The sequence below is a fragment of the Coffea arabica genome, chromosome 5c (genome assembly GCF_036785885.1).
Source record: "Coffea arabica cultivar ET-39 chromosome 5c, Coffea Arabica ET-39 HiFi, whole genome shotgun sequence".
Lineage (NCBI taxonomy): Eukaryota > Viridiplantae > Streptophyta > Magnoliopsida > Gentianales > Rubiaceae > Coffea > Coffea arabica.
This window is the reverse complement of record NC_092319.1, coordinates 2,593,997-2,619,084: the sequence shown is the minus strand read 5'-3', so window position 1 is coordinate 2,619,084 and position 25,088 is coordinate 2,593,997. Positions and strand designations below refer to the sequence as shown.

Sequence of the window (25,088 nt, the reverse complement as noted above, 5' to 3'; positions counted from 1 at the left end):
ATTGCAGCTAATTCAATCAGTTTTGAGTGCACCTACCTTTATTGTGCAAGTGCATTCATACACTCTAAGGCTGTATTGAGAAAACTGATGCTCTACTAGCTTCTTTCCTATGGTCAGGAGAGATAAAAGATCATTTTACAGCCAAGGCAAAGTGGTTGATAAGGTGTAAATTGTAGTACATTTATAAATATTTATGTAAAAATTTATAAATGTATTATAAATGCATAAATGTATATTTATATAAAAATTAAAAATTAAAAATTAAAAATTATAATTTATACATTTATATAATATTCATTTATAATTTATACATTTATAAATATATTTATATTATGTATTGGAAAAATACTTCTAAAAGAGCCAGTACTCGAATGTTTTCTCTCTCGAGTTTCCAGTTTTAGAATTTTAGGGTTCCTTCGTTTTTTTTTCCCATGGCAGCCGCGGCTGCCCCCTACCTCCTGGTGGGGGGCCATCGGTCTCTTCTTCTCCAAACTTCCAGAAGAAATCATTCTCTGCGTTGTTTGAGAGTCGCTCGCCTGATGTGGTTCAAGCAACTTTGTCAACCCATCGTGGGGAGCCGGCAGTAATCTTCAACGCTGCGGACATTGCAGCGGTAGCTGCCCCTTTTCGATACACCTTGGTTGGAAAATTCTCCAAGGGGCGTCCAGCGATGCAGGATCTTCGTAAGTTCTTCTCGACTCTTGATTTGAAAGACACGGTATCAGTGGGTTTGTTAGATTCTCGACATGTGTTGCTGAAATTTCTTAGCGAAGCGGACTTCCTACGCGTTTGGGGCCGTAACCTCTGGTATGTGTTTGGGTGTCCTATGAGAGTTTTCAAGTGGACATCTAAGTTCCATGTCGATAGAGAGTCGTCCCTTGTCCCTGTCTGGGTTCGCTTGCCCAAGTTGCCTATTCATTTGTTTGCTAAGCCATGTCTTTTTCATCTTGTGTCCTGCATGGGCAAGCCGTTATTCGTTGATGCGGCTACGGCTTCATTCTCTCGCCCGAATGTGGCACGGGTGTGTGTCGAGATTGATTTATTGAAGCCGATACCATCGAAGGTGTGGGTGGACATGGGTGATGGGGATGGCTTTTGGCAGGTTCTCATACCCGAGAATCTTCCTAAGTATTGTAGTCATTGTTACCGACAAGGGCATGGGGAGGATCAGTGCCGTGTGAAACATCCTGCCCTGAGGATGTCTAAGATGCAGGAAGACCAGGTTGTGGGAAGGAGGGGCGGCGTGGGGGTGCCCTCATTGCAGGTTAACAAGGGACCAGAGGGTGAAAGGCCAGGCCTGGTAATTGAGGTAACTGCTGAGGTGCAATCAGGTGCGCGGCAGGTAAAGGAAATGGGGCAGGCGGAGGGGCAGCGATTGGGTATGGTCTCAACTGTTACGCCTCCGTCTGTTATGGGTGGACTGCAAGTGCAGACTTCTAGACAGCATCCTGGATCAGTGGCTGCGCTCGTGGAGGAAGGGATCGAGGCTGCTGCTGATGCTATCATCCATGCGCTGGCGGATTGAGTGGTGGATGAACCTGAGGAGGAGCAGATTGAGAATGTTCATGTCAGGGAGTTTACCTTGGAGGAGCAGGCCGTGGGTGGGGGTGCATACATGGGGGCAGCGAGCCAAGGGGAAGAGCCTGGGCTGCATCTTGACAGCTGCAAAATGGGAATGGTAGTGCGGCCAGAGGAGATGGATGTGGCACTGGCTAAAGTATCGATAGAGGGGCAAATGGGTGTTGAGATTATGGAGGAGGAAGTAGTTGGAACTCAACGTCGCAAGGACAGCTTGTCTCCTAAGGAGGAGGGTCGAACGAGATTGGAATATGGGGCAGGAATGGAGGCATTAAATCTAGAAGATGGCAGTCTTTCTCTTGCGAATATGCAGCTCATTGTGGATCTTGATGACACTCAAGGAAGGCTAGCTGATTCTCTTCACCTTGATTCGGTTGCTGATGCGGAAGGGGTGGTAAATCATCTCTCTGGGGGTGAAGGGCAATGGGAAAGGGCTCACGCTAGACATCGGGGAGTTCGTGCTCGTTTTCCATCTGACCGAACTTTACGATCAAGTAAGTCCTCTTCATCTAATTCCTTTGTAGTTCTCTCCAATGATTAAAATGCTATTTTGGAATATTAGGGGTGTTTCTCGCGCCCCAAATTTTAGGAGGCTTAAGAAACTTGTTAAACTACATTCTTTAAAATTGGTGGCGATTTGCGAGCCGAAAGTTACCCTAGACAACATTGATGCTGTGCGCTTACAGTTGGGGATGGATGGGAGTGTCTCAAATAGGGGGGGTACCGTTTGGGTCTTTTACAACTCAGGTCTCTCTTGCTTGGTGGTTGGCGAGTCGAGTCAACATGTGTCGCTACAGGTCCATTGCCCGTTATTCCCATCTACCCTGGTTTTCTCCTTTATCCATGCCAAATGCACAGTGCTCGACCGCGAGATGTTGTGGGCAGAGTTGTTGTTGGACAAGCCAACTGAGACTCCGTGGTTCTTAGCGGGAGATTTAAATGTGATTGCTCAGGAGGAAGAGAAGCGAGGAGGGGTGCCATTTCAATTAAATGAAGGGGTCGAAATTGCGCGGTTCATGGTGGAGGCTGGAGTGATGGACGCAGGTTTCTCGGGTTCCAAGTATACGTGGTGTAATAATCGGCAAGGGCGGGCTCGGATTTGGAAACGCCTCGATAGAGTGCTTCTCAACTTGGAGGCTTTGCAGATGGGATCTAGCTTCCTGGTGCAGCACTTGGCTAGGGATCCGTCGGATCATTCCCCGCTTTTGATGACCGCTTCCTTTCGCTTCGATCATAAACCGAAGCCTTTTCGTTTTCTCAATGTGTGGACCACGAAAGCGGGGCTGCGGGACGTCATACGTGATGCATGGTCAGGGGAGTTTGGCGGGTCGCCGTTAGGGAGTTTAGCTTCCAAGTTGCGTGCGGTCAAGCAAGCGCTGAAAGGGTGGTCTAGGGACTCTTTTGGGGACATATTCAAGGCTGTTAAGGAGGCAGAGAGGGCTGTACAGGAGGCGGAGGTGGCCCAGGAGCAGGACTCCTCTGACTCTGTGCAACGGGCCCTCAATGTTGCCAGGGAGCGGCTTCGGGTTACCTTGGTTGTCGAAGAAGGATTTTGGAAACAAAAAGCCAGGGTGCGGTGGCTGAAGGATGGCGATAGGAATACTAAGTACTTCCATGCGGTGGTGGCAGAGAGGAGAAGTAGGGCTATCATTCATAGGATCCGTGGACCTACTGGTGCTTGGGTAGAATCTGAGGACCTCATCGGAAAGGAGGCAATTGGTTTTTTCCAGGGGCTTTTCACTGCAGAGGCGCCTCCCTCAACTTATGAGTTCTTGAATACCATTCCGAGGTTGGTGACCGATCAGGATAATTCCGGACTAATGGAGCCCCCCACTTTAGAGGATGTTAAGAAGGTGATTTTCTCAATGGATAGTGAGAGCGTTGTGGGACCGGATGGGTTTACGGGGGAGTTTTTCACATTTGCATGGGATGTGATTGCGGAGGATGTCTACCAGGCGGTTTTAAGCTTCTTTTGTGGGGCGGAGCTGCCAAGGAGCATTACCGCCACGAATATTGTCCTGATCCCTAAGGTTCAGTGCCCCCAGGACTTCACACAATACTGTCTGATAAGTCTTTGTAACTTCTTAAATAAAGTGCTCTCACGTATCTTGTCGGATCGGTTAGCTAAGTTGTTACCCCGGATCATCTCCCCTCAACAGAGTGGATTCGTCAAAGGGCGACAAATTGCAGACAACTTTTTACTGGCACAGGAATTGGTGGCAGATATTGGGAAACAGTCACGTGGAGGAAACGTGGTGCTTAAGTTGGATATGATGAAAGCTTACGATAGGGTGTCATGGTATTTTCTATTGCAAGTGTTGAGGCGTTTCGGGTTCTCCGAGTCATGGATTGATGCCATTTGGAGACTGGTTTCTAATGTTTGGTTCTCGGTTTTGATCAACGGGACCCCTCAGGGGTTCTTTCGTTCAACGCGTGGGTTGAGACAAGGGGACCCACTATCTCCAGCCTTGTTTGTGATAGGTTCTGAAGCTCTCTCTCGGGCGCTGAACGCTATGGTTGAGCAGCGTCAGTTTCAACCGTATAAGATTCCGATTGGTTGCCCGATTGTCACACATCTGGCTTTTGCCGACGATGTGGTCATCTTCACCAGTGGCTTGAAATCTTCTCTGCGTCTTGTGATGAGGGCTGTCGAAGATTATTGTGAGGTGTCGGGACAGAAGATTAATAAGCAAAAGAGTGCCTTCCTTGTGCATCCTCGCCTTTCTCCGTATCGCTGCAGCATTATCAGGCATCTTACGGGCTTCCAGAATCGAAGCTTTCCGATCCGGTATTTGGGTTGCCCCTTGTACACGGGTCGGCGGAAGAAGGAGTATTTTGGGGAGGTTTGCAAGGCCATTGTTGGTCGAATTTTATTTTGGAAGCAGCGAATTCTGTCGCCAGGGGGACGGGTGGTGCTTCTCAAGCACGTTCTATCCTCTCTGCCTATTCATTTGTTGGCAGCGGCGTCGCCTACCAAGGGAGTCTTACGGGAGATAGAGAGAGAGATGGCAGCGTTTCTATGGGGCTCTTCAGAGTATGGTCCGAGGTTTCACTGGATGAAATGGGAAGACCTTTGTAGGCCGTATGGTGAGGGGGGGTTGGGCCTCCGGCGGATAACAGAGGTCTTTCAGGCATTCTGAATGAAGTTGTGGTGGGTTTTCAGACAGGGTCGCTCGCTCTGGGCTTCTTTTATTGCGGCTAAGTATTGTAGGGGCCGGCACCCTTGCTTGGTAGAGGAGAGGATAGGGAGCTCTTACACTTGGAGGCGGATGTGTATGGTCCAGGGGGTAATGGAGGAAAATATCGGCTGGATTGTTCGGTCAGGGACAATGGATTTTTGGCATGATAACTGGACTGGGTCAGGACCGCTGTGTCGTCAAGTGGAGGTGTTCCAGGACCATCGTGTAGCAGATTTTGTTATTGGAGGGGAATGGAGCGCGCCACTCCTCTCCAAAGTTTTACAGCCGGAGGTATTTCGTTTGGTGATGGCGTCCTCGCCTCCAGCTCTTCAGGGGGAAGACAGGATGGTATGGATGTTAACTCCTGCTGGGGAGTTCTCGGTTGCCTCAGCGATGTCACTTGTTCGTGCCCACTCTAATGGATCCCTTGGCTCTGCTTGCATTTGGCACAGATTCTTGCCGGTAACAATTTCATTTTTTATGTTGCGACTCCTGTCAGACAGATTACCACTAATGGAGCAGCTACGACGTTTTGGAGTCCAAGGGCCGTCCCGCTGTTGCTGCTGCATCAATCCTCAGGAGGAGCAATTGAACCATCTGTTTTGCACAGGGGAGACTGCTCGTCAAGTATGGAAAGCGTTTGATTTTCCGGGGGGGTGCTCGGATGGTATCAACTCGGTTCGACATAGGGCAATCTCGTGGTGGATTCGACCTGCTTCAAATCGGTATCTGGCATTCGTCTATCGGCTCCTGCCATCTCTAATTTGTTGGGAGGTGTGGAGAGCTCGGACTAATGGTTTCATGCAGGGTGGGCGTGTAGAAGGGGGGGTGGTGATAACCCGGGTCATGCACTGGCTGAAGGAGCTGTTGCATCTGCAATTCCCGTCACTCCCATGGGCCCATGCCACTTGGGTGAGTTTGCACGACTACTTGGAAATGCGGCCACGTCGGTGGCTTATCTGGCCTGTTAAGTGGTTGCCTCCACCGGAAGGTTACAAGCTTAACACTGACGGGTGTTCGCTTGGCAACCCGGGCAGGAGTGGTGGGGGAGGGCTTTTGCGCGATTGCCATGGGGGTTTCCTCTTTGGGTTCTCCTGCTACTTTGGCATCACTACGAGCCTGCACGCAGAGCTCCGCGCTTTGGTTTATGGGGTCCGGCAGTGTGTAGCACGAGGATATACCCAGTTACACTTGGAGGTGGACTCTTTAACGCTGGTTCAGATTCTTTCGGGAGGTCATGCATGCCCCTGGCGGTTGCAGGTGGAGGTGGACGAGATCCTGCGATTGCAGAGTTTGGTTCGGTCGATAACTCATTGTTGGCGAGAGGCAAATCAACCTGCGGACAGGTTGGCCAAGTTGGGGGCGATTCGACGAGATGCTGTCTTTTTTGACTCCTTTGATAGTTTGCCCCTAATGGCTAGGGGAGAGATACGTATGGATAAATTAGGGGTTCCGAGTTTTAGGAGAAGGCGCGCTTAGCCTGCTCTGTTTGATGTTTATGTCGTTGGAATGATTGAATAAAAATTCTTTTATAAAAAAAAAAATTATATTATGTATTATATATAATATAATACATTTATATATTTATATATTTTTATATAAATATATAAATATATTTATTTATAAATATTTATAAATGTATTATAAATGCATAAATGTATATAATTATAAAAATATAAAAATTATAAATTATAAAAATACTCAAAAATATGTTTTAAAAATACCTCTAAAAATAATCCAAAAAACATCTACAATAAAAGTTTTTCATATAGTTTTTGAAAAACAACCCCAAAAACAACTAATGCAAACGGACTTGTATTTCAAAAATGAAATGTTACAGTGCTATTTTTGAAAAACAACCCCAAAAATACCTAATCCAAATGGAGCCTATGTTATTTGAGCTTTATTTTGAGTAGAAACTACTTAATTTTGCTCTTATATTGTTCTAATAGGTAAAAAGCTCAATTAGAGAGAAAATGATCTAAAAATGTGGTGTGAAGTAGCAATGAAAGAGGAAAAAGTCAAGGGAAAGAGGTTTCGTAGGAATGACATATTTCAGTATTTTGATGCTAACTTGAACTACACAAATCAGATTAATATGATTCTTAATTCAATTTGAAGCCAAGAAAATTCTCTACAACTTTTATGAGACCTCAAAGTTTGGTTCTAACGTTTTCATAGTCAAAAGTCCAAATCATTGAAGTATAGTTATGTTGCAATGCTCTTACAACCAAGTATCAGTATTTTAGGCATGTCTCAATGTCTAGACCTCCAAATGACTTTATTCTTGAGGCATTGCAAAGCCTAGTCAAAGGGCTACAATTTTCATGTTTTGAGCAAGAACTGATTCGGCCTATTTGATGGAGTTTTGAGGTTTCAAAAATGATCCACACTGATTTGTGGGCGGATCCATGACCGGCGCCAGACTTCGCAAATGACTTTGCACCTAACATCTCCAGATCCTTTTATGCTTTGTGCTCCGTCCAATGACCTATGCTGGAATTGGGCCTGTATTTATTGGATCAATGTGCAAAAACATGATTTTTTGAGTCCAATAGAGCCTATTCCTACCCTGTTTAGGATATATCTTCAAGAAACTATAAATAGGGGTTCTTTAGGTCATTTTTAGGTGGAAAACATTAGTCTAATCTAGTTTTAACATCTTTTCACAGTTTATTATTGAGAGATCAAGTTCAAATGGTGGCGAATCAAGGAGCGCGCTAGGAGAAGATTGGAGCAAGCAACTGAGAAGTTTTCTTACTCTTTCTCTTATCTTTGTAGCAACTTTTTGAATTTGTGATTTTAACTTTTAAATCATGTTGAAATAAATTATTTCTCGGGTTAGGGGTTTTATGAAGCAAATTGATTAATTTTTGTAGTTTAATTTCTTGCCTTTTACTATGATTTATTTATCTTGTTCTTAATGCGTGTTTATGCCTGATCACCATGAACATGAATGTTGGGTTTGTGTCAACTTGAGAAAGGAGATACAACCGTGCACTAGATAGATAAACACACATAGACTAATCATAAGAGTAGGTTAGGGTATGTGTGATGCACCTATATCACTGAGAATTTTAATGGCTTTAATTGAACTCTTATGACCATCTAGAGAGGTGTAGGATTTAATGGAACACACTTTAGATGCATCAAGAGGTGGTCTAAAATATAGTCGTGTGATACGTTCATAACGTGGTTAGAAACTAACTAGATAATTGACTCAAATTTTGGATTAAAACCTGAAATCATAGACTCATGTCTAAAGTTTTCTCACCACTACTTTATTTAAATTGATTGTTTTTTTTTATTGTTTAGTTAGAAAATACACTCCTTAAATTTGAATTTTGTTAGAATAATTAAAATAGAAAATTAACTCGTCCCTGTGGGTTCGACCTTGGAACATTTGAGGTAAAATATTACGATGATTGACCTTGTGCGCTTGCAGGAATTTGTCGATCAAGTTTTTGGTGCCGTTGCTGGAGACGACACTTAATTTTTCTACTTTATTGAATTGAATTTAATTTTTTATCTTATTTTACTTCTAGTTCTTCACTTTTAGTTTGATTTTTCTTACTTAGGTGATTGGTGTATGACCCAATCTCAAAAAGGTGATTTGGATTTTGATTCAAAAATTGAAAAAGCTGCAAAGTATTTGAGGAAGCAAACTCGCTTGCAAAAACAAACTTTGCAACCATCTTCACCAGGATTTCATATCACCTTAGAGATAGCTGAGTCGGGCAATTCTGGCGACGAAGAGATGGCTGAGGAGAATAGAAATAATGGCAATAATCAATAGCAGGTAGTGCAACCACTCGCAGGACTTCGCCTTTGGGACATCCAACGTCCTGTGATCGTAACCTCTTCCCACTGCATCTAGCTAAGTGACGGAGCAAAAAACTATGAGCTCAAAACTGTACACTGCAGCATGTTGCCTACTTTCCATGGTTTAGCCAATGAAGACTCATTGTCCTTCATAATGGAATTTTATTTGGTTGTCCAAACTTTCCCTTTGAGTGGAGTTTCAGAAGATGACTTACGAATAAGGTGCTTCTCTTATTGTTTCAAGGATCGTGCAAAGTCTTGGTTACTTCATCTCCTTGAAGGATCTTTGAGGACATGGGAAGATGTTTATAACATCTTTATGACCAAATACTGCTCTTCTCAGAAGACCATTGATTTAAGGAACAAGATTTGCATATTTTCTCAGATGGAACGAGAGCTAATACATGAAGCATGGGATCGCTTTAAGCTACTACTTTCTCAATGTCCTCACCACCACTATTCATTGGCATTGCAAGTGTAATTTTTCTATGATGGGTTGACCTTAATAACCCTGAATATGGTGGATATTGTAGCAGGAAGGTATATTGGTGACAAAACCTTGGAGGAATTTGTTAGTCTCTATGAATTGTTAACTATCAATTCTCAACAAAAACCAATTCGGGGTAAGAGAGTACGAGTGCATGAAGTGAATGTGCCATGGGATTTGGGCAGGTAGCTGAATTGAGTCATCAAATGCAATAACTCTTAAATCGGGTAGTTCAATCTCAAGAATCATGTGCTTATTCTCACATGTATGGTTATTCTAGTGCTAGTTACTATAATAGAGATCCTCCCACCATGGTAGAAGATGTTAATTTCATGGGGGGCAGAAGTTGCAGCCAAGGAATGATCCTTTTTCCACCACATATATGAAGGATGGAAAAACCATCCTAACTTTTCATAAAGGATCAATGGATTAGACCTATGGGACCACTTGGGTTTCAAAATTTGCAGCAACTTTTTAATATTCTTCTCAACCTACTTAGGAGAAAAAGTCCAACCTTGAAGAAATGATGCTACAATACATGCAAAAGGTGGACCAAAAGATGGACCAGTTTGACAAACTTGCTCAATCTCAACAAGCCTCCATTCAAAATCTTAAAAGGCAAGTTGGTCAACTAGTAAATGTAGTAATTGAAACGGCACCAGGGAAATTGCCTAGTAGCATTGAGGTGAACCCAAAAGAAACTAGTATAGCTGTGACTCTTCGTTCAGGCAAAGTATTGGATGATCTTGTCATTAAATCCAAGACTAAACCAAGTGCAAAGCAAAGGAGGAGCGGAATTGCTATTAAAAGTGAAGAAACTGGGGATTCGGGGAATGGTTCACGTGAAAAAATCAAGGGTAAGATAATCAACATATGAAGGTGCTTGAGGTGAAAGCTTATGTGCCACCCATCCCTTTTCTCCAAAGGCTTAAGAAAAAGGCAATGGACGAGCAATATCAAAAGTTTGTGGAGTTGCTCAAGAAACTTCAAGTGAACATGTTTTTTTTTGAAATTCTTGCTGATATACCTGCTTGTGCAAAGTTCTTGAAAGAGATAGTGTCTAATAAAAAGAAGTTAGAAGACTTTGCAGAGGTGTCTCTTACTGAGGAATGCAGTGCAGTGCCACAAAATGGTTTTCCTATCAAAATGAAAGATCCAGAGAGTTTTAATGTACCTTGTCAATTTGAACATATTATTGTTGATAAATGTTTGTGTGACCGTGGATATAGTGTTAATTTGATATCTCTATCATTTTTCAGGAAATTAAAGTTTGCCAATTTGGGGCCTATTCAAGTGATTCTACAACTGGCTGATCGTTCAGTGTATTATCCTATTGGTATTGTTGATGATCTATTAGTTAAAGTCGGTAAATTTTATTTTCCTACTGATCTTCTTGTTCTTGACATGGAGGAGGATATTTGTATGCCAATTATCCTTGGTAGAGGGGTTTTAGCTACAGAAGAGGCTAATATAGACTTACTTGAAGGAAAATTGATTTTAAGTATTGGTAAAGAGAAAGAAGAATTTAATGTCTTTGAACTCTTATAATAGCCTTCGTACGAGGAGTTTTGTTCCTATATTGCTATTTCTAATGATTTGTATAGTGAAAAATATGTATTAGAGCAGGAAGTAAAGGTCATCCCCTTGCAAAATCATCGTGCATATTCTTCTTTAATTGTTTGAAAGCGCAATGGAGATGCAAAAAAATTATGCAAAATTGCAAGCACATGCTAAGGAAACTGTGAAATCATCCGAATCATTTTATCCACCACAATCATATGTGACCCTATCTGGCAGAAGACGTTAAACTTACCGCTTCTCGGGAGGCAGCCCGATTTTCCTTTTAATTTTATTTAATATTTTTCTTTTGTTTAACATTAATGGTGGTGTTTATTTCCTTAAAATTTTATTGCTTTCTAGTTTGAGTTATTTGGTGTAGTATTTAACTCTTATTTGTAGTGTTTTCTTGTCTTTTTATAGCTTGGTAGGATGGCTTCCTGAGCTTGACTATTGGATGGTAATTAGTAATTTCTCTCACCCCATTTGGTCTTTGGCACACCATTCGTTATCAGGGAAGTTTCACTTTCATCTCTTTTCTTGTTATTATTTCTTTGTTTTATCCCCAACATTGAGGATAATGTTGTCTTAAATGTGGGGGAAGGAATAAATGGGTGAAGTGAAATTTTTAAAATTTTGGGCTAAAATTTTCGAATTTTTATTGTTGATTCCCTGATAGGCAATGGCTTATATTTTGAGTATTATTATTGTTAAAGTGATATGTGTATGAATGTATTAAGTGTCACATGGTGTTGCTTTAGAGTACTTCTTTGATGAATATTTGATAGTTTTTGACCTTTTCAATTTTTGGCTAATTTTTCTAGGTATTGTAAATGTTTTTCTAGCATTTTTCTTGTGAATTTGGCCTAATTATTAATCTTTGTTCTCCATATTATTGGGATATGAAGCAGATTTTTGTGTCCTTATTTGTATTTAAATGTTTATTTTATTAATTTGTCTGCACTCCGCTGGTTGTCGTTGCCCAATAACTGGGAATCTTCGCCTAAAAGTGTTGGCTTTTACATCAAAAAGTGATGATTGTTATGAGTATGTGATTCTTTAGCGGTGTAAGCTAAGTAACCAGGCTATTCTATTTGGGAGATGTTAGAATTCGCGTCAAAAGGCTTAAACGGCTAATAATTAAGTGTATTCCTCTTGTTAAAATGTGAAAAAGCTTAAGTGTGGGGGAATTTGAAGAAAAATAAAGAGAAAAATATGAAAAGAAAGAAACAAAAATATGTGGATAATAAGATTAGCATGTGGATCCATATGGCTATAAGTTTAATATTTTGCTTAATACTTGGGCCATTTGCAAGGAAATGCTTGTTAAATATATTTATTCCTAATTTAGTTAGCCGGAGTTGAAAGGGTCGATGGTGTTAAAAGCTAACCGAAGAAGTGTCTCAAGCTAACCGAAGAAGTGTCTCTTTAGTTTTTACTATTAGTACTTGACACTTGCATAGAATGGTTGCTTTAATAATGATAACCTTGAATATAGCCATTATTTATATTTAATTCGCTTTATTCTTGTCCTTGAGAACAAGCACAGACTAAGTGCAGGAGAATTTGCTAGGGTATAAATTGTAGTACATTTAAATGCATAAGTTGCTAGATAACCATGTTATTTGAGCTTTATTTTGAGTAGAAACTACTTAATTTTGCTCTTATATTATTCTAATAGGTGTAAAGTTCAATTAGAGAGAAAATGGACTAAAAACATGGTGTGAATTAGCAATGAAAGAGGAAAAAGTCAAGGGAAAGAGGTTTCGTAGGAATGACATATTTCAGTATTTTGGTGATAACTTGAGTAACAGAAATCAGATTAAGATGATTCTTGATTTAATTTTAAGTTAAGAGAATTCTCTACAACTTTTATGAAGACCTCAAAGTTTGGTTCTCACATTTTCACAGTCAAAAGTCCAAATTACTGAAGTACAATTGTGCTGCAATGCTCTTATGACCAGGTATTAGTTTTTTAGGCATATCTTAGCGTCCAGATCTCCAAATGACATGATTCTTGTGGCGTTAGAAAGCTTATTAAAGGTTTACAATTTTGTCTTTTGAGCAAGAACTAATTTGGCCTATTTGATGGTGTTTTGAGGTTTCAAAGTGATCCTCATGTGGATCCGTACTGATCCGTGGTTGAATCCATGATCGGTGCTAGACTTCGCAAATGGCTTGACGCCGAACATCTCTAGATCCTTTTATGCTTTGTGCTCAATCTAATGACAGGCACCGGATATTGGGCTGGTCTTCATTGGATAAATGTGCGAAAACATGATTTTTTGAATCCAATTGAACCTATTCCTACCCTATTTAGGATATATCTTCAAGAAGCTATAAATAGGGGTTTTTAGGTGGAAAACATTAGTCTAGTCTAGTTTTAACATCTTTTCATAATTTATTCTTGAGAGATCAAGATCAAACGGAGGCGAATCAAGGAGCACGCAAGGAGAAGATTGGAGCAAACAATTGAAAAGTTTTCTTACTCTTTCTCTTATCTTTGTAGCAACTTTTTAAATTCGTGGTTTTAACTTCTAAATCATGTTGAAATAAATTGTTTCTAGGGTTAGGGTTTTAATAAAGGAATTTGATTAATTTTTCTAGTTTAATTTCTTGCTTTTTACTATGATTTATTTATCTTGCTCTTAATGCATGATCACCATGAACATGAATGTTGGGTTTGTGTCAACTTGAGAAAGGAGATACAACCGTGCGCTAGATAGATAAATACACATAGACTAATCACGAGAGTAGGTTAGAGTATGTGTGATGCACCTATATCACTGAGAATTTTAATGGGTTTAATTGAAATCCTATGACCATCAAGAGAGGCATAGGATTTAATTAAACATACTTTAGATGCATCGAGAGCTGGTCTAAAATATAGATATGTGATGCATTCATAACTTGGTAAGAAATTAACTAGTTAATTGATTCAAATTTTGAATTAAAAAATGAAACCCTACACTCACGTCTATTGTTTTCTCACCACTACTTTATTTAAATTGATTTTTTTCTTTTATTGCTTAAGTAGAAAATACACTTCTTAAATTTGAATTTTGTTATTTTGTTAGAATAATTAAAGTAGAAAATTAACTCGTTTATGTGGGTTCGACCTTGAAATATTTCAGGTAAATTATTACTACGATTGACCCTAGACGCTTGCAAGAATTTGTCGATCAGTGGTTAGATGTTTGTAGACCAAAGGAAGAAGCAGGTTTGGGGATTAGAAATATTGTTCAGTGTAATACCTGTTTGATGCTGAAATTGATTTCGAATATATGTACAAAAAGAAAAGACACTTTATGGGTGAGGTGGATCCACTCGGTTAAGCTGAATAAATGTAGCCTCTGGGAAATCAAAATACCTACTGAATGTTCCTCGATTTGGAGGAAGATTCTTAAAATCAGAAACACTGCTAAGCTTCTGATCAGTGTTGATATTGGCGCTGGAAAGGGCACTCCTTTCTGGTTTGATAATTGGCTCTCTTTGGGACCCCTCTACCTGAAATTTCCTGAATCTTTGCTTAGAGACCTAAAGCTATCTAAGCTATCTAAAAGTGGCTGATTTGATTATCAATAGTGAATAGATCTGGGCTATTGGAAGACGTTTTAATGCTAAGGTGCGAGAGCTTAAAGACTGTGCTCCAATCTTACTGCAATACCAAATGCAGGACTGCGTAAGGTGGACAGCAATAGCAAATGGAGTACTTTATGTTAAGTCTACTATGGAAAAATTGTTTCACACAGGAACTAAGGTATCTTGATTCAAGCTTATCTGGGGGAGTGTCCATATACCAAAATTTGCATTTGTACTGTGGTTAGCAGTACAACATAAACTTCTAAGGGTAGACTTGCTAGATGGGGAGTAGCAAATGTCTCTCCAATTTGTGTTCTGTGCAATCAAGAAAATGAGACGATTGAGCATCTATTCTTCCAATGGACTTTTTCTGGTTGCATATTGGAAAAACTACAGAGACTTTGTTTGGTATATAGATGCTCTTTACCATGGGATGAAGAAGTAACGTGATGGTCTCAACATGCTAGCTCAAGCTCCTTTGTGTCTAAAATCAGGCCTCATGTTTTTGCAACCACTGTTTGGCATATATGGCAAGAAAGAAACAAGAGGGTATTTCAGCATTTATCTGTAGGAACATTGAAATTTATGGAGAATATTACTAGAGTGATTTGGCTGTCTGCGCTTTCTTGATCCAAAGCCCCAAGGACTAAGACTAATTGGCAATTGATGCTTGAGAGGGGTTTGGACTAAGATTGATTAATAGGTTTAGCTTTTAATGTTGTTAGCTTTTCTACCTATTCTGTACAGTGCTGATATTGCACTAGAAGTTTTGTTGATGTAGGAGGTTTATCCCTTTGTAAGGTTATATTGTACAGATCAATAAAAGCAACTTTCTCTTGCCAAAAAAAAAAAAAAAGATAGCAATGCATAGATTTATAAATATATTTTCCCATTTTCTTTCTTGCTATTTTCTTGAAACTTTTCCCTCGTGATTTTGCATATGTTATCACCTGATTGTTGGAGAGATGAAATTAGGCTTTAGAGATGAAGAAAATACAAGAAAAAAAAAAGAAATTAGTAATGAAAAAAATATAGAAAAAATGACAAGATTAGTAAAATTGGGATTTACAGAGTTTTTGAGGTGCAATTTTTAAAAGAGACACGAATAGGAAGCCTAGCTAGTTTTTGGTTCGACTAGTCAGACTGGACTATTGAGTACAAGTTTAAAAACACAGTTGCAGAGACGTTGTACTATCCCGCTCTCCTCCTCCATAAATTTTTTTTTTAAAAAAAAAGGTATTGAGAATGGCCAAGAACAAATGCGGAATGGCTATTGATAAGGGAGAGCTTGAATAGTGTACAACCTTTTAAACAAATTATAACTCACTATAACAAACTCTGTTTAATATTCTAACAGAGTTTTGTTATTTTAGCAATTGTTTACGTCAGTTAGTACATATCAATTATGTCAAGGTCTAATCAAGAGGCCATTTTATTTTTCTTTTAATATAAATAGAAATATGTGGAACAAAATTTATAAATTTGGAACAAAATTCATGGAATCTTTTATTACACCATTCATTTATTAATATCAATACAAAGTAATCTATTTGTCCCATTTTAATAGTCTGTTTTTCATTCATTTTAAAATATAGTCTCACTTCAATTCGCGCAGATCTTCACTTAGAAAATGCTTTTTATTAGTGAATTGGTTTCATCCGAAACATCGAACCAATGATATTTGCTACTAAGGAGCTCGTTTATTAGCTCATTCCTAAGCCCAACCTAGGACCCACTTTTCAATTAAAAATTAATTAAATTTTAATTTCTCTAAGAATATTTTATTTAATGTACTTATTATCAATGAGTATAATCTACTTTATTCATTAATTGCTTAGATTCATAGTTTGAATAGTATAATTTTTATAGTAGTGTTATTGTAATTAATGTTTTTGTTTTAACCGGCAAAGCCTTGCACACGGGGAGGGACGCCAACGAGTGATGTTATCTCCCTCAAGTCTCCCAGACTCCCTAGCAACGAGCCGTCTATATTTAGTTTTGCATGAGGGTGTGATGGCAAGGACCAAACTAGAGTTAAGCATTTTTTGGTTTAGAAACTGTGAAGGAAAGCTACAACCCCAGCTGCTGAAGACCCTTTCCGCTGCAATTTTCCAAGACAAAGAGGTGAGCCAAGGAAATAAAATGTAACAACTCAAGCACATGATGAAAGACTTGACCAACTATCATTTTATAATCATAAAAAATGGCTTTGTTCCTTGCTTTCCACAGCTCCCAGCAGATTAACAAGGGGATTATCTGTGTCAGCTTGGCCATTGTTGACCTCCCCAAAGAGTGCATCCACCAATTCTGCAAATGAAGCATAATATCCTTTGATGGTGGTACTTTCATACCCAATTTCTACTCTATTCTCTTCCACACCTGCACTGCCAGTTGACATCTGACGGGTATTTTACATACGTACAAGTTAAAAAACCGAATTACACCCGTTCACTGCAAGTATACAGGTCAACTAGTAGTTTAGGGTATATATCGGGTCGATCCCACAGGGAAGAGTGAACAATTACCGGTATTACTAAAGCTTCTGTATTATTTAGACTATCAATGAATTATAAGAAATTTAACCTACTGAAATTATACAAAATAACAAATAAAAGCTCCTTAGGTTGTGGTATCCCTAACTACTCATGCAAGTGCTACATTTGGATCATTGAATACTACATTTAGGCTAGTTATGGTGTAATTTCCTTAAACATGTGAAACCTACTTTCGTAGTGAATCAACTATACTCATAACTAATCCATACCTATTTTCATGGTTATGAAATTAGCTACAAGTTCATTTCTTCAATGAAATTACATGAAATGAATCACTAAAAACCACATAAGTGCACCTCTACTTTCGTGAGTGTACTCCCTATGTTTAGCACCTCTTGAACTAGTGTTAAATCTCAATTTTCATTGCAGAAACAACACCTTAGATAATCACAATCAATGGTACCAGATTAATCATGATTTAAGAAGCCAAAGTGCTAAATAACTTGCTCAAATCATAGCAGTCAAATAACCAAATAATAAACACTAACAATTATAGAAAGTTCAACCAAACCCAAGGTATAAACTTTAGAAACACATAATGAACACAAAATCCAGAACTTGTATATTAACTAAACTTGGAATCAAATACAAAAGATAAAGAGTTTGGAAGGAATACAACCCTTGTCACATGAGCTTTCTTCCTTGCCTTCTTCATCCTCCATCTTCATCCTAATCTAGATAATAAACAAGAATGGTTGAACTATACTACTCTATACTAAGCTAAACTAATACTAGGAAGATGAAAGAGCTACATTTCTGCAGACTCCAAGCTTCTCCCGTATGTCTCTCTATCTCTTACTCTATCATCCCCTTTTTTTCATTTTGCAATGAATTTGGCTATTTAATGATGAAAGGTGGTCAAGAAATGAAGCTTTACACTTTCTCCTTACAGCTGGTAATGTCTCTCACATGTCTAGCATCACATGTGAGTTGGTGGAGGTGAAATTGAGTTTTACGCGTATAAAGCAGTCTTTTCTGACCAGTGATCCGAGCTGCTACAGTGCCTCGGATCCGTATGGATCCGAGCTCGGATCCACTAACCCAGAAACAGCCGAGGGTTCGGATGAATAGTGGATCCGAGTGTGGATCACTTGCTCTGTTTTTGGCCCAACTTCAACCGATCTTTTCTTGATGTTAGAGGCTGAACCAGCTCATGTGTAAAACACGAAAGTTGTAGCCTTTTGAGTTATCTTTCCAATGCATCAAGAATCACCTCATTTGGATCTATGTAGGCTGAGATATGACTGAAATACCCTTGTCTGCTCATTGCCCTGTTTCAGCTTCGACCAACAGAAATTAGCTAATGTAATTCGGCTTTTTGATTTTGAAAACCTTCAAACTGGATTCGGATGTCTTCACCAAAGTTGTAGACCTATCTCTTATCTTCAAATGGTTTCAAGAATCATCCCAATCCGATCATTGTAACTCAAGTTATAGCCGAAATACGAAAATGTGTCAAAACTGTCAAAATACACAAAATCCAAGTAAAAAGTGATAAAAACCTCATTTAATCACTTAAAAGCATTTATCACCAATTATAGCCAAAATGATTCATATTCTTCCAATAATATAACCAAAGTGACTAAAAATAATATAAAATGTCATACAATTATTACGTAAATTAGTCACTTATCAACATCCAAGTAAGCAGTGGGCGAAATTGTCCTAATTATCACAGAATGCAAACTTCGAGGGGAGATTAAAACCAAATTGTTGTAGGATATCTGGAAATGGCAGGATGAAATTAATCAGTCTCTACATAAAGACCGATACCTTTGATGGCATTCGCCTGCTCATCCTCCTGCATATCATTGAGCTTGAAGGTTGCTGAAGCATTTCCATTGCTAAGGATACCTAAAGCGTACCATTTGCAGATGGACACTAGACCATCAGATCCTTACCCTAGGAGAGCTACGTATGAGACCGTAAATTCTGCATTTTTTTCTTCATGTGTGAGAACCAACTCTACTTGGCCTAAGTTCCAGTCGTTATCTTGCAACAAATCTCGAACACGAACATTTGGCAATGGCACTTGAACCTTTTGGCTAGCAAGAGGACCGGAGCCAAACCAATTATCGTACCAGAATGAGAAGCTACCATCCCTTATTAATACTTGCAAGTTTTCTTCCACCAAACCTCGGACCTGTGACAAACCTTCTCAGCAATAGCATATTTAGAGTGAATGAACCGAGCTAATAAAGTTTCAGTAGACCGCAACTTCCACCATAGTTTGCACCCAAAAGCGTTCACACTGTCTTCCAGTTGGCACAACCCCAAACCATTTTCCTGTGTTGGCTTGCACAGATTTCTCCATTTAATCCGATGTCTTTTATCCAGTCCATCTGCTTCCCCCCAGAAAAAAGAGGACATAATCCTCTCCAACTAGCCCAACACACTCTTAGGTGGCTGTAAAACTGTAAAAGCATATAATGGTATAGCAGTCAGAACATGTTTGATTAAAATTATCTGGCCACCAGCTGACAGCAACTTGTTCTTCCAGCCCGCCAACTTTTGTCTCATCTTCTCAACTAACTGCTGAAAGTGTTCTTTCTTACCTTTACCTTTGAAAAGCTTGCTCCTAATCAACAAAGGGGAGATCCATCTACTGAAACCCGTCTACCGAGCCATTAGTCGTTTCCTAGCTAACCGAACGACGGTCTCCTCTTGAAAAAATTACAACATCATCCGTAAATGCTAGGTGTGACACTGGCATGCAGCCACAGCCAAAAGCATATGGTTGCACCGTTCCCATCAAGATTAAGCTCTTCAAGCCTCTACTAAGCGCCTCTAACACCATATAAAAAGAAAAGGAGAAAGGTGATCCCTTTGTTTCAATGACTTGTTTGGAAAAATCCATATGGCTTCCTGTTGACAAGGATTGAAAACCAGGTGGAAGAGAGGCTATTCATAACCAGAGAGAAAAAATAAGGATGGAAGCCAAAATAGCCCAACAATTGGGACAAAAAACGCCATGAGACACGATCAAATGCCTTTATCATATCAACCTTGAGTATTACATTGTGCCCCCTGACCTTTTTATCAATTGAGTTAACCATCTCCTGTGCAAGTAAGATACTATCTGAGATCTCTCTTCCACTAACAAAATTGAATTGTTCTAGTGAGATGAGAGTGGGAAGAACGATTTTAATTCAATTACTAAGAATTTTAGTGAAGACCTTATTGATAAAGGTACAAAGACTAATTGGCCTGAAGTCTTCAAATGTCGTAGGCACCTCCTTCTTTGGAATTAATACCACCAGAGTACTTGCAATACCCTTAGGTAGTGGAACTCCACACATGAATTCTCGAACAGCTCAGAAGACATCTTCTGCAATGATCTCCCAACAATGAGTATAAAAGCAACCCGCAAATCCATCGCTGTCAGCTACACTTTGCCCATCCAATTCAAACACTGCCCTTTCAACTTCCTCTAGAGTGACTTCCTCTATCAGTTGGTCATTCTGTAGAGGTGTTACAGGGCAGGAACATTGTTTCATAGCTCCAAGGTTGCCTGTCTGTTTAACAATGAAGAATCTGCTAACAAGGACTTGAAGAAATCCACAGCCGATGCACCAATGTTGTCATCTCCCTCAATATAGACCTCCTCCAAGCTTTTAATTTTCTACATAGAAAGCCAAACTCACTTATCTAAAAGTGCAGAGTGAAAATATCTTGTGTTCAAATCACCGTCTTTTAACCACCTTACTCTAGCTTTCTATTTCCAAGAAACTTCTTTGGCCGCCAAATGCTTTAGCAGAGCAGCATTTGCCTGACTCCATTGCAGATGCATTGCTTCTATTTCCTCTTCTTCTAGTTGTAATTCCTTTTGTTTAACTTCTTCTTGAGCTTTAGCTATGTTATCAAAAATGTTCCTAAAGGACACCTTATTCCATTCACACAAAACCTACTTAAGTCTCTTCAATTTTATGACAAACCTCGCCATACCGTAGCCTAAAGCTGGCTGATCCCAACTGCTTCGAACCACAGTGAGAAAGCTGTGGTTATTAACCCACATATATTGAAACCTAAATGATCGCGTTCCCAAGCTCAAGCATGGCTGGAGTTACAACAATAATGGACTTGATCTGAAGTTACACGATTAAGGTGTTGTACTTTTGAGTTAAGAAAGAGGCGCTGCCATTCTAGATTTATTAGGAACTTATCCAATCTCTTCCACACTCGCCTACCATGACGAACGCCAGTCCAAGTGTAACAACTTTCAGACAAAGTAATATGTTTCAGACCATAGATTGAAATACAATCAGCAAATTTCACCATTGCATTCAAGTTCTGTAGTGCTCGGCCCAAGTATTCATCAATGGACACAGCAACATTAAAGTCACCACCTATCAGCCACGGCTTAGAAACCAAGCCACCCGACAAAGAAACTAAGTCCGACGATAAAGATCTTTTTTCAATTTGTGAACATTTAGCATATATAAAGGAACAATAAGAAACAAAATCCATGACTCCTGAGCAATAGCCAAATGAATAAATTGATCTGCATTAATTACTACATCTACTGCAAAACCTGTCTTCCACATGACCCATATTTTATTGGAAAAGTTACTAACACCAAGATGGAAGCCAAACTTGGCTGTAAAACCTTCTAATTGTTCCGGCTCAACCATAGGCTCTAAGATTACTAAAAACGACACTGAATGTAACCTTATTAACTTCTTTAAACGACGCGAAGAGGCACGACCAAATATGCCTCTTATATTCCACACGAAAATACTCGTCATAATTAAAATTGGGAGGAAGATTCTGTGGATACCTTTGAAAATTGCCTGGTTACAACAGTCTTTGGTAAGTTTAAAAATCGCCTTCATCGCCCACGTTTGGCTAATTGCATCTTCTTCTGGGGTATTGGAACGAGGTGGTCTACTTTTTTTCTTGAATTGAATAAAGTCCTCCACCAGCATTTCACGAGGTTTACTTTGATGTTGCTGTCCCTCAACATCCGAGAGTGAGTCTAGGTTTCCTCTTCATTTAGAATAAAGCTTCCGGTAATCTATAATAGAGCTAGCGAAGGTGTTGTGATCTATCAAGGGGAGTTGTGGTAGCAATTTTGTTTGTGGTTCTAATGGCTACTACAATGTCTCACACTACAACACTGTTGATGCCTGCTGATGCAAAACTTCATTCTGCCCCAGCTCCAATGGAATTACCTGCTAGTGCACAACTTTATTCTGTGGTTGCTCCATTGGAGTTTCCAAGGTTTTGGTCTGGTGCTGCCGTTGCACCACTGAGACTAATTTTTTGGAAGCGCTCTGGCTATGATTCAAATCCATTGATTGCTGGTCACTCGTTGGTTGTTGCGAGCTAGGGTTGTGACTATTATGTTGTACCGTAAGTGTCAACTGATTGTCCGGGACTAAGTCCTTCAGCATTGTTTGCTCCTCCACAATTGATTGTCCAAATTTGAAGATGCTAGTTGCTATCTGACAAAGTGTGATTTCGTTCCTCTGAGTGATTGTGACCATCCTTTGGGATCCAAATTTCTGTTGTCCCATCGCCCCCCCCCCAATATTCCCGTCCTTATTATCAGGTTGCTTCCTTGAACTACTAAAATTGTCTACAAGCGCTACTATGGTGTCCAAGTTTCTTACAGTTCACACAATAATCATGTAAATTCTCGTACTCAACTCGCTGCCAAAAACCATTGGACAGATTCCAGATCCAAACACGTTCAGGAAGGGGCCCTGGTAGATCCATGTCAACAAAAATCCTTGCCACTGCCGGCCTAGCAAGCATTGTTGTCGATGCGTCCAGCCTTAAGGGTTCACAGACCAATTTAGCTAGGGAAAACAAGGGTCCCTTGTTAAAAAGATGTACTAGAAGGCACAACAACCGGATCTAGATTGGGACAATCGACGATTCCATGTCCAGCGAAAGATTGGAGACCACTTAAAAACCCTCATGCCAAATCCTTGAAAAGACTAGAATCCATGAAGCCAACACCTATCGAAATCATCTTCCAACTCGAATCTGATTAAGATGTGTTGAGGGTCAAGAAGTCCTAAGGATATAGGACCCTTAAAGCCGAGAGCCAAGAATTCTTTTCTGAGCCCTTCCATGGACGGCCGACCTTTGGAAAATTTTCCAAAGAGCACAAACTCGAAAGGAGCAGCGAGGAGCCGAACATCTTCCCCCGAAAAGGATAATGTTGGTTCCTCCCTGTAAAGTTCACTAGGTTTGAGACAAGGAGTTGGCGTTAAGGTAGGAGAAGAAAAGGAGATTATGGTTCTGTTTGGCAAATGAGTTTTTCGATTGTTTGTTTAAAATTTTACTCACAATTTTTTTTGAAGTGTGTAAATTTTGGATAGTTTGAAATACGTATTTTAAAAACTTTGAGAAGTTTTTTGAAATTACTGTAACTAAAGTTATTAAAAAATTTGTAGCAGACAAACTTAGCCGAAAATTTATTTGTCAAACAGGCCCTATATCTGTGAAGGAATATTTTGATGGTAATGGATGTATAGGTTGCCCTTCACCCGAAGGATGAAGGGCAGCCATGGCTAACCCTAGAATTCAAAATAAGCAAGAGAGAGAGAGATGTTGAGAGAGAAAGGGAGAAAGGTATGGTGATTAGTCAAACTTCTGATATTGGTTTAATGGTATTTTAAGAAAATAGTAGATTAGATTTATTCTTTTAAAAGTTAAGCAGCTTTACTTAAACTATGTACAAAAAAATACTACCAAAATGGAACAGAGGGAGTAATTAGGACACAATTTATCAAGCAAAAAGCTTTTTAAAGAAGCAAGCAAGTAAAAATAAATTCAGCCTTGTATTCTCTATGTGTAGCCATTTCCAACTGTTAAACATTCTTTTTCTATTATCTAAAACTCATTGAAACAATTGGTGCTCAACACATTTAACACAAAAAAAGTTAGAATAATTATTTTTTGGCAACAAAGAAATAAATAAATGGTGCATAAAATAGTACTAGCTAATGTATCAAAAGAGCACTAAATAAGTGTCCAATCAAGGAAGCTTCTATTTTTTTTCGCTAATATAGAGGAATTTGAAGCAAAATGTATCCTGATTTTTTTGTTAGATTATTAGATTATGTTCATTAATGCAATCATCTTTCACTAAAATAGAGAAATTTGGAACAACATTTATCCTGAAATTTTTTGTTACGCTGTGTTTATTAATACAAAGTAATAGTTAAGAAAAAAGAAATTTAAGGAGGGGGAAAAACTCAAAGAAATAGGTAGGAAATGGGAGGAAATTTTGCTTTATATGTTGTTTGTTTAACCATCTATTGGTATTATTTTTTTTTGGCTATTTAAAATGTACACAAGTAATTAAAGCTCTCCATTATTGTTTACCAAGACTTTATATGTTGTATGCTTAATCATCTATTGCTATTATTACTTTTTGACTATTTAAAATGTATGCAAGTAATTAAAGCTCACCATACTTCATTTTCTTTTCAGCAATATAGAAAAATTTTGAACAAAATCGGTATTAAAATATTCAATTGAATTTGGAACAAAATTATACTAAAATTTTGCTTTTTCACACAAGTAATTAAATGATGCGTAAAAACTGTAGCAATGAATTTCTACAAAAGTGTTATATAAGTGGACACTAAAGGGTCCCTTTATTCATTTATTTATTTTTGGTCAGGAATGTAGACAAAGCTCACCATACCTCTTCTTCTTTTCCAGTAATGTAGAAGAATTTCAAACAAAATTGGTATTAAAATATTCAATTGAATTTGGAGCAACATTATACTAATTTTTTTTGAATTTGTGCAAAAAGTGCTATATAAGTGGCCATTCAAGAACCCTTTATTATTAATTTTTTGAAAATGAAGAAATAAATAAATGGTGCATAAAAATAGTAATAGTTAATATATCCAAAGAGCATTAAATAAGTGTCCAATCAAGGAAGCTTCTAATGTTCATTAATAGCTAGCATCTTCACTAATATAAAAAAATTTGGAACAAAATTTATCCTAGAATTTTTCTTTACGCTATGTTTATTAATACAAAGTAATAGTTAGGAAAAAAAGCCATTTATGGAGGGGAAAAACTCAGAGAAACAGGTGGGAAATAATAAATTATTCTTTATACATTGTTTGTTTAATCATCTATTGCTATTATTATTTTTTCGCTATTTAAAATGTACATAAATAATTAAAGCTCACCATTATTTTTTTACCAAGACTTTATATGTTGTTTGTTTAATCATCTATTACTATTATTGCTTTTTGAGTATATAAAACGTATGCAAGTAATTAAAGCTCACCATACTTCATTTTCTTTTTCAGTACTATAGAAAAATTCTAAACAAAATTGGTATTAAAATATTCA

General features: G+C 38.8%; 2 protein-coding genes and 1 non-coding gene across 3 annotated transcripts; 2 read left to right on the top strand and 1 right to left on the bottom strand.

Annotated features, from left to right (window-relative positions):
- Nucleotides 1-1,615: 1,615 nt before the first annotated feature.
- LOC113690699 (uncharacterized) lies at nucleotides 1,616-8,553 on the top strand. Its single transcript, XM_027208698.2, has 4 exons — nucleotides 1,616-2,072; nucleotides 2,437-4,660; nucleotides 4,742-6,189; nucleotides 8,336-8,553. The coding sequence occupies exons 1-4, from the start codon at nucleotides 1,616-1,618 to the stop codon at nucleotides 8,551-8,553; spliced, it is 4,347 nt and encodes a 1,448-aa protein (XP_027064499.2).
- A 377-nt stretch (nucleotides 8,554-8,930) lies between these two features.
- LOC113691155 (small nucleolar RNA R71) lies at nucleotides 8,931-9,038 on the bottom strand. The gene has a single exon (XR_003448568.1). It is a non-coding gene; the product is annotated as a small nucleolar RNA R71 (small nucleolar RNA).
- A 901-nt stretch (nucleotides 9,039-9,939) lies between these two features.
- LOC113690698 (uncharacterized) lies at nucleotides 9,940-10,614 on the top strand. The gene has a single exon (XM_027208697.1). It carries the CDS (start codon nucleotides 9,940-9,942, stop codon nucleotides 10,612-10,614), a length of 675 nt encoding a protein of 224 aa, XP_027064498.1.
- Nucleotides 10,615-25,088: the final 14,474 nt, after the last annotated feature.

Coding starts and splice junctions, on each gene's coding strand:
- LOC113690699 (XM_027208698.2), top strand. CDS start 1,616: ATGGGGGCAGCGAGCCAAGGGGAAGAGCCTGGGCTGCATCTTGACAGC. Junction 4,661..4,741: donor TGGGAAGACCTTTGTAGGCC/GTATGGTGAGGG, acceptor GTGGGTTTTCAG/ACAGGGTCGCTCGCTCTGGG. Junction 6,190..8,335: donor AATGGCTAGGGGAGAGATAC/GTATGGATAAAT, acceptor TTTCTTACTTAG/GTGATTGGTGTATGACCCAA.
- LOC113690698 (XM_027208697.1), top strand. CDS start 9,940: ATGAAGGTGCTTGAGGTGAAAGCTTATGTGCCACCCATCCCTTTTCTC.